The sequence below is a fragment of the Hipposideros armiger genome, unplaced genomic scaffold, assembly GCF_001890085.2.
Source record: "Hipposideros armiger isolate ML-2016 unplaced genomic scaffold, ASM189008v1 scaffold_377, whole genome shotgun sequence".
NCBI classification, from domain to species: domain Eukaryota; kingdom Metazoa; phylum Chordata; class Mammalia; order Chiroptera; family Hipposideridae; genus Hipposideros; species Hipposideros armiger.
This window is the reverse complement of record NW_017731727.1, coordinates 426,481-436,207: the sequence shown is the minus strand read 5'-3', so window position 1 is coordinate 436,207 and position 9,727 is coordinate 426,481. Positions and strand designations below refer to the sequence as shown.

The 9,727-nt window shown below is 41.6% G+C and overlaps 1 protein-coding gene across 2 annotated transcripts in view; it reads right to left on the bottom strand.

Annotated features, from left to right (window-relative positions):
* Positions 1-341: 341 nt before the first annotated feature.
* The window catches only part of PRPS1 (phosphoribosyl pyrophosphate synthetase 1), a 32,444-nt gene continuing 23,058 nt past the window's right edge, over positions 342-9,727 (bottom strand). For both annotated transcript variants that reach the window (XM_019662473.1, XM_019662471.1), the window contains exons 3-7: positions 8,572-8,670; positions 7,160-7,284; positions 4,359-4,532; positions 1,773-1,932; positions 342-486 (exon numbers count right to left, since the gene is read on the bottom strand). In XM_019662473.1, coding sequence (XP_019518018.1) covers positions 394-486; positions 1,773-1,932; positions 4,359-4,532; positions 7,160-7,284; positions 8,572-8,670 — 651 coding nt within the window. In that variant the 3' untranslated portion in view covers positions 342-393. The remainder of the gene's footprint in view (positions 487-1,772; positions 1,933-4,358; positions 4,533-7,159; positions 7,285-8,571; positions 8,671-9,727) is intronic.

Sequence of the window (9,727 nt, the reverse complement as noted above, 5' to 3'; positions counted from 1 at the left end):
GGGGGGGCATTGGGTTGGCTTTGTTGCTAGTAGTTCTGAACCAAAGAAACCCTGAAGTACTCACATGCAAAATAGTCTGAACTTCCCCCAAAACATTCAAACACCCCCAATACAACACCCTTCGAAGTCTGAAATCTTGCAGCAGCTGAGCTGTAGTTAAAGCTGCAAGGCTCACAAAATCAAAGCCAGAATGAGACAATGCATGTAGGAAATCTGAGCAGTTAGTCTCAACCTGTTTTTCCCTGATTTTGGAGAAACGCGAATACACCTGATATGGGATACAGAAAGGCTACTGGAGCAAGCTGGGTCTTCTACTGAGTTTTTCATCAAATACCAAGGGAAAACAAGGAGTGGGGTTCACTTTATTTTTTAAAAGCCTCAGGAATTATTCTATTATAAAGGGACATGGCTGAACAGGTAGGAAACAGATTCCCCATTGTGAGTTCTCCGGATGGCTTCTGCAAGGATCATGGAGATGTCAATCACCTAGAAAGGCAAGAAAAGCACCAGGTTAGTTTCAGACACAGATGACTGGCCAGTCTGCACACCGATGAGCAGCCTAATGAAAGTCCTTCCTCTTAAGATTGCTGCACTGTGCTGTCTCCCCTTGTGAGCCGGCACCCAGATATTCTTCGTAACATTTTAAATATAACCACATAGGATAGTAAAAATGCTAATGGAGGAAAAGTTCTGACTCAGACTCACCAAGATGGTGGTGCGTTGTCATTTAAAAATTCTTAGAAATGAAAAAAAAATTTCAGCTGGAAAATAATCCTTAAGAATGGCATCAGCCCTCCAATTCTACATATTTCAGAAAGGGAACAGATTACCGTACACATAATTAAGCAAAGGCCTTGTGTTTTAGTGCAACAGCATTCAAAATTGAGTGTCTAACAATTACTTGCGGAATTACTTTAAAGCAGTTGTCCCAGGATCTCTGGTTTTGTAGGTGTTCGTTTGTTTTTTTTAAAGAAATTTTATTGGGGAACATGTGGTTTTCCAGGACTTATCAGCTCCAAGTCAAGTAGTTGTTGCAATCTAGTTGTGTGTGGAGGGCGCAGCTCAGCTCCAAGTCCAGTCACTGTTTTCAGTCTAGTTGCAGGGGGCACAGCCCACTGTCCCATGCGGGAGTCGAACCGGCAACCTTGTTAAGAGCGTGCGCTCTAACCAACTGAGCCATCCAGCCGCCCACCGGTAGCTCAGCTCAATTCTTCAATCTAGTAGTGGTGGGGGGGTGCAGCTCACTGGCCCATGTGGGAATCGAACTGGCAACCTTGTTGTTCAGAGCACACACTCTAACCAACTGAGCCACCCGGCCGCCCCTGGTTTTGTAGGTCTTGAATGGAGCAAAGGAATCTGCATTTTAAAAAGAACACTAGGTAATTAAGTTAGGTTGTTTTCAGAGCAACTTTGAGAGACTCTGGAGTTCTAAGGAGTGTACCACCAATTTAAAGGTTTCACATTATTTCTGCAGGGACCAGCAGTTAAGAGTGACACACACATATTATAAAACATGGACTTGCAAACTTGCATGAGCATCACAATCATGGAGGGAGCCTGCTAAAATGGAGAATCCTGGGCTTCATCCTCCAGAGATTCTGAGGTCAAGCAATCTGAATTTTTAAACACGCAATTTTTTTAACTTTTGGATCACAGATCCTGATGACAGACTAAACCCTTAAGAACAAAGCAGGAAATCTGGTCATTCAACACATGTAACCACCTCCTGAATGCTTCAGTGGAGTTTTGTTTTGCAAGAATCTCACCCTCACCTGTATTTTGGAACAATGCTTCATCTTATCCTCCTGAGGTATGGTATTGGTGACTACGACAGCTTCAAAGCAAGCGTTGTTAATACGAGAAATGGCTGGGCCAGAAAATATTCCGTGGGTCAAGATAGCATAAACTCTGGTGGCTCCGGCTGAGAGAAGTCTACAGGAAAAAGCAGAGTTGATTTGGGTTAATCTTATTTGTCACTATAGAATCTGAGTTAGGAAGGAGGAGTGTATTAATCAGTGTGGCTGCCATACAACAGACTGGATATAGCTTAAACAGAATTTTATTTCTCATAGTTCTGGAAGCTGCGAAGTCTAAGACCAAGGTGACGGCAAGGCAGGTTTCATTGAGGCCTCTTCTCTTGGCTTGTTGGCTGCTACCATCTCCCCATATGTTCACATGACCACTCTGACCTCTTTATGTGTACACATGCATAGGGAGATGAGAGGGAATGAGCTCTCTGGTCTCTTCTGAACTGCACCAATCCCATCATAAGGACCCCACCCTGATGACCTCATCTAAACCTAAATACTTTCCCAAGGTCCTATCTCCAAATACCATCATCGCATTGGGGGTTAGGGCTTCAATGCATAAAATTTAGGGGGCCACAATTCAATCCATAGCAAGGAGAGAGGACTGGACTAAACTTATCTGAATAGGTCTGGATTAATGTAAAAGGGCTGTAGCAGACTGCTACACTCAACAGAATCCATCTCCTCTTCTTCCTGGGCAAACGACTGGACTACATTTCCCAGCCTCTCTTGCATAGTTAGGCATGGCCAAGTGACTTAATTCTGGCTATCAAAATGTGAGCACCATTTCCTGGCTGAGCTTATAAAACTCCTCCATGGGTGAACAATCTTCCATGCTCTTTTCTCTTTTTGGATGGCCAAAATGGAAATAAATGTCTTTGAAAGGAATCTTGGAAGCCACACATTAAAGATGCAGTGCAATAAGACTGCAAGAGGAGTACTTGCAGTAGAGTATGCAACAAGCAAGAAAGAAACTGCATCATGTTAAGCCTCCGACATTTCAGGGAGTTGATGTGTTACAGCAATTAGCATTACCTTACTAATACCAGAACAAAAGGAATTTTATGAATACTCCAGGATCCAAATCAGGACTCATTTAGCACACAAATATTTTTTTGGCACCCATTATATGCCAGGCCCTGTGCAAGGCATGCTTAAAGGTTAAAAAAAAATGTGATGAGAAACATTGCTGCCTGGAGTGGCTTGGATTGTAAGCACTTAAAGTTTTAAAGGTGAGGAATGATGGGATCTAGCCTTAGGTTTTAGGAAGATTTGCAATTGGGACGGCAATGTGAAAGATGGACTGGGGAGGTAGGAGACTGAGCAGACGGAACAGAGGGAAGGTATTTTAGAACAGTGCAGGCAAGAGATGAAAATAAATTTGAATGAAGGTAAGAGCAGCTAAAATGGACAGCCGAGAAGTAAGACTAGGATTTTAGGCTTAGGTAAAATATAAACATGAGAATACAGAGAGTGCCAAAAAAAATGTATACGCATTTTAAGAAAGTAAAACTGTATTAAAATTGTAATACTCGGGCTGGCCGAGTGGCGTGTTGGTGAGGAGTTGGCTTGGAGTGCCAGCTCTGAGCAGCAGGGCCCCCGCTCGGATCCCTCATTAGGGCCAGTGATGCTGCACCCTCTACAGCTAAGATGGTGAACAACAGCTCGACCTGGAGCTGGGCTGCCTTGAGTTGTGTGTGATGGCGTAGGCTGCAGTGGGGCTGGCCGGCAGTGGGCGTGAGCTTTCGTGAGCTGAGCTGCCGTGAGTGACCGTCCCATGGCCAGCGAGCGACTGCCTCACCCGGGAAGAGTGCAATGATCACAATACCAACAAGGGCCAGTGAAGCGACGTCCTCCACAACTAGACTGAAGAACAAAAGGACAGCAACTTGTCTGTTTCCCTTTCCTGATTCCCCAACGCTGTTCCCCTCCCCCAATTCCCCAATAAAATATTTAAAAAAGTGTAATAAAATATACTGGTAATAAAAGATGAATACAAGCCATCTCTGACGTCTGAAATTGCAAGATGTGCTCAAAGTGGTTACCATCAGTGTCCAGACACTTCTGATTATGGTCAACCACTGATTGAGTGATGATGACCAAAGTTTCCACTTGTATACATTTTTTTTGGCACCCCCGGTATATTTCTGTCTGCTCAGGCCTGTGGATTTCTACCTTAACTTGTTTTTTAAAAAAACTATCAAAAATAGAGTATTCAGAGTGATAAAAAATTTTTGGAAATATAGTGGTGATAGTTGTACAACACTACAAATGTAACTGATGTCATTGAAACGTACAGTTAAAATGGCCAATTTTATGTGATATATATTTTAATACAATAAAAAACAAAAAACTAAGGAAATCGGATGGGGGGAGAAAGAGTACTCATCAATGTATACATACTGCAATTCAAGCCTAGGGTGATAAAAAACTCCCAAAGCTAGTTATCATGTCCTCAATTCAGTTCCCAAAAGAATCCGCAGGCTTAAGGCAACTCAGATAGCTGTCACTTTTTACTTCTAACCTCCAGCCCCACCGCTCAGCACTCACTTGTCAGCTGCATGGCAGATTGTGCCACAAGTGTCAGCCATGTCATCCACTAGGATGGCCACCCGGTCCTTCACGTCTCCCACCAGCACCATGCGGTCCACTTCATTGGCCTTCTTCCGTTCTTTGTGAATCAAGGCAAAGTCCACATTCAATCGGTCAGCAATGGAGGTCACTCTGCAAAACCAGGTGTTTACAGTTAAAACCCGCATGTGTAGCTCCTAAGACAGAAGAAATGAACTGAAAAATGTGCTTGTTTTCTGGGGGAGAAAACTTGAAACCAAACAGTTCTCAGGGCTGAAAGAAAGCAACTATAATTTATTGACATCACAACTGGGTTTCATAGACTAATGCCTCCATATCTTGAGAGCAGTTTATGAATGTAAATTAGAATCCATTCTGGCTTACAGTAGGGGACAGACATATGCCCTCACCAGTTCTGGGAAGCAGCATAATGCTAAGGCACGTTCATTTAATTAATTGACAGCAGAAGGGAAGAAAGATGAGACTTGGTTAACTATGCCAACAGTGCAGATTGTCCCAATTCGACATGTGGTTGTGGTGAGAAGTGAACCTGAACCTGGCAGAAGAGAAGCAGCAGCCAGCCTGTTCGTTGCCCGTGCCCTCATCACACTCCTCCCAGTGATCTACCAACTGTCAATGTCAACTGTACCTGGGTACCAAGCTTGGGAGTTCCTTTAATGGCTGCTAGAAAGAAAGTAATACCAATTAACTGGGCAAATTGGGGTACCTCACTGTACAGCCAAAGTATCTCCAAATCAAAATAGGTTTCTGTTTTTGTTTTGTTTTGTTTTGTTTTAATTACAAGAAAATACGAAGCAGACCAGAGGGTGAAATAGAAGACAAATCTGTTTGGTGTCAGAGTACCACATGATTCATTCAAACAGAAATTCATTCAGTAAATGATAGTGTGCTTCCCCAGTGACATGTACGTCTGTGCTCATCTGTGCTGTCCTAATCATGTGTGACGAGGCCTGTGCTTTGGGCTTTGTTTTGAATGTACTGGTCCAACCAAAGCATTCTGTCCTAATTCCCTTCTGACAATGGTCACACATCTGAGCTTGTGCTCGATATGGGATAACCTGTGGCAACATAATAGACAACACACAAGGTTTGAGACACAATTTGGGCGACACTGTACCTGATCTAAATAAGCCACACCCTGTACTCTCCATTACTACTTCGTGGGCACATAACATCTAGTCACCGATCTGCTTGGAATGATGATGCATCTGAGAGAAAGGCATGGTTAGTTCAAGCATCCCAAACTAGTCATGCTTAATGGCAACAAACTTAGTGACTGACAAAGCATAAAGGCTAGAAAACGTTGCTACCTGTGCCCTTGAGGGGAGAACCATGTACAAGTCACAAGTGCACAGAAGTGAGGGCCACTCACTTTGAAATACTCCATCACTATAAGAAAATTATTAACCATAAACCCTCACACATCATCTGCTAAAGGCAGTTTTTCTGTACCAACTTTGGAAAGAAAATCCTGCTTGCTTATGTGACTGTTTTCTTTAAGTCCCATGGCAAGATGTGAAAACAATGCACAAGTTAAGACAAGGATGACAACCGCCATTAGGGGAATGTTTTTTAGGCTCTGTCTCTAGTATTACAGATGGTAACTGGCGATTACATGAGCCTGACAAAGCCATACATCTGGCTGGATAATAGAACTCAAGTTCTCAGCTTATCAGTACTGTTGAAGTTACTGAAATAAAGAGGTTGTTGAGAAACAGTCATTGAAGATTTGAATGGCTTCTAGAGAGATCTGAATTAGCTTTTCTTAATCATCTGTGTTTTGTAGCTTTTCATTCTATTTCCACAACAAGAAGAGCATGTGTCCCTTTTGAATGCATTACTAATGAGTGACCCACTAAGGAAATAAAAAGCTCGTAGTCGGCACCATGTGAGCTATAAAACACTGCAACGGGTAATCCCTGGCAGTTTGTTTAAAATGTTAAGGTCTGGGCTTTAAATAAAACTATCATGCTTTATTTTCCTTCCTGCTTAATACTTTAATCCAAAGGACCAAAATGATCTAACCAACAGCAGCATTAAGAGGTATGCAAAAGCTTACTTGTCCACTATCAGCATGTGGCTTGACAGCAGGTGCCACTCATTAGAAAACCAAATTTCCACCCTCCCCTTCCTGATAGGTTTCCAGCGGTATTGTTAGGCCTGCGGTGCCAAGTTACTAATGGGTTACAGTCAGGCCCACAGTACCAAACTATCTGGGGCCCCCATGCTGCTGTCTTATCTTTCAGGTAGTGACTCAGGCCAGAAAGAGGAGTGAGTAAAACTATATCCAGCCCGCGTCCCAGCTACTGGTAATCCATTCTGAAGTATCTAAAAACTGTCACTTGGATAGAAAAACATCACTTTCTGACAACTATCTGAAAGATTTTCCCAGTATATTGAGAATACTACAAATTTCATTCCCTATTTGGATGCCTTTTATTCCTTTCTCTTGCCTGACTGCTCTGGCTAGGACTTCCAATACTGTGTTGAAAAGCAGAGGTGATAGGGGACAGCCTTGTCATGTTCCTGAACATAGAACAATGGGCTTCAGTTTTTCACCATGAATTATATTAGCTGAGGGTTTGTCATATATGGCCTTTATTATGTTATTTTCCTTCTATACCCATTTTATTAAGTGTTTTAACCATAAATGGGTGTTGTATCTTGTCAAATGCTTGAAACCTATGTAACTTTACTAACCATTGTCACCCCAATAAACTGTAATGAAAAAAATACAGGAAAAACAAATTCAGCCATACCTCTTAGCTCCCCCAGCATCGGGTGAGACAATAGTGCAGTTCCTCCACTCAGAGATGTTCTCCCTTATCCACTTCAGGACAGCTGGCTCTGCGTACAAATTGTCCACAGGGATATCAAAAAAGCCCTGTAGGAAGGAGCTGTGTTAGTTTTCCTTCATGTTCCTTCTCTTCCATTTATACTACAAGTTTTTGGGGTTTTTTTCTTTTTTTGTTTTTTTCGCTGAGCCACCCTGCTGCCTGTTGGCAGCTCAGTGACTGCTCAGCTCGGGCCTGGACTCGAACTGCTGTTGCTCAGAGCGCAAACTCTTGAGTGAGCTCTTAACCAACTGAGCCACTCGGCCGGCCCCTCTTCCCTTTATAAATGACAAACACAAATAGAATAGTGACTTGTCCAAAGAATACCTTACTGCAGCATTCAGACTGCTTAGAAGGCACGCCCACTGTGGTAGACTAAAAACGGCCTCCACGAATCCAGGCTGTGCAAGAGAACACAGCCACAATGGGAAGCACCAGTCCCAGGTAAACCAAAAGTGACCACAGGCACATGAGTGAACCCTTAGGGAAAAGGTCCACATTCAGCCTAGACCAGAATTACCCTGCCAATGCAGACTCGCAAGGTAATACATATTTACTGCTTCATGCTAATCAATGTTGGCCTGGTTTCAGGAGTAAAGCTAACTGGCAAACCAGTTAGAGATGCTATAGTATATAAACTGAGTGGAAGATTTTTATAATAAATGGTCACAGAGAGTAACTAGAAGCCAGATCTGTGTTCTAATACTAGTTGCTACAGATTAGTTGTGTTTTTCAACTAATTGTTCCTCTTCTGTAAAATGGGTATAATCACTTGTCCTATATACCTCACTGGATTGCCGTAAGCCTCCAACATTAACAATTTGAAAGTCTCTTTAAAATGTATAAACATAAGGTGGCATTCTGTTCCCCATAGTCTGGGTTTATGCTAGGAAGTAGGTTCCCATATCTGTGGCTCTAAATTTAACGATGACATTAACAGCTCCCATTTATTTGGTTCCTGTCATCAGCCAGGTATTATACTATGAATTTAATATCTTACTTCATACAGTAACAAAGCAGTGTATATTCAGAAGTTAAATAATCTGCCCAAGGTTATAAAGTTAGTAAGCATCACAGCCAGTTTTCAAAGTAGATCTGATCCCAAAGCCTACCCTACCCACAATACATGACTGCCTCCCTTTCCAAGCACTCCAAATGACTAAGACCATAAACTAAGCTTAAAGTGAGGGTGTTTAAAAGGTCGTCAATGTCTAGTTTACTTGAGCTGTACTTGAACAGTTTTTTTCTTCTCTGCAGTCTTCAGCATTATCAGTCCTCTCCTCCCCCCTTTCTAACTCCTAAAACTCTCTAAGCTAATATTTAGCTTCCACTGATACCTGAATTTGAGAAGCATGCAGATCCATGGTGATAATATGATCCGCACCTGCTACGGAGAGCATATTTGCAACAAGCTTCGCTGAGATCGGAGCACGGCTCTAAATGGAGGGGAGGGGGAAAAAAAAGCCAATTTGAGAAACAATTCCTTTGCTGAAGAAGCATTTATTTATTGTGTAACTACTTACTACGTTTATGGCAGTGTGCTACCAGAAAATCCAGAGAAAGTGACATGGTCACTGACTTTGAGTAGATCACAATCTAGCATACATACTAAGTGGAACATCCCTTTTCCAACTCAGGATACAGATTTAGTACAGGACAATACCTTCTTACCTTTCATTTTCTGAACTTAACGTACACATTTGTTCAGCCTATTCAAGTGTTTCCAATGCTCCATTTAAATTAGGCAGACTTATATCTTTTTTCAAAGCATTTTCTTAAAATCTCTTTTAACACATACATACTCAAAACTGTATAACATCTAACATGCCAAAATTTGAAGATACGATAATTTATGTTGTAAATTATATCACTCCCTGATTCATCTGGAAGTCAACCTTCCAGTAACCTCGAGCCCCTTAAATAACAAGTAAACACATCTGCTGTACTGTAAAATGGCAAAGCCCGTGCCCTTTACTCTACACTCTGTAGGAGCACTGCACTCTATTGGGATAAAATATCTTGCCTTCTCCTAGGCATTGTATGTAAAATTTGGGCACTGATTACAATAGACAACAGACCTGCAAAGTTTTATGTATGTGCTTTATCTTTTACTGTGTACCAGATAAACAAGGTGTGTATGTGTATGTGTGTGTGTGTGTGTGTGTGTGTGTGTGTGTGTGTGTGTAATGAGACCAAGTATTCATGTAACAACTTCAAGTTTTAGGAAGAGGTCACAACTACCACCCCAAGAGGGTCCCAAAGCATCTACTAGTTTAAAAAAGTTCTATTTCATGGGAGCTGGTACTTAGTCTTACTGATACAATTAAAAAACAGCAGTGAGCTAAGAAAGTCATATATATATATATATATATATATATATATATATATATATATATATAATAAAATATACAGACTACAAATGTGTTTCTTTATACCAATCACATATCAACTGTTTTGATAATTAGGTAATTCGCAACAGAATGTAAAAAATAA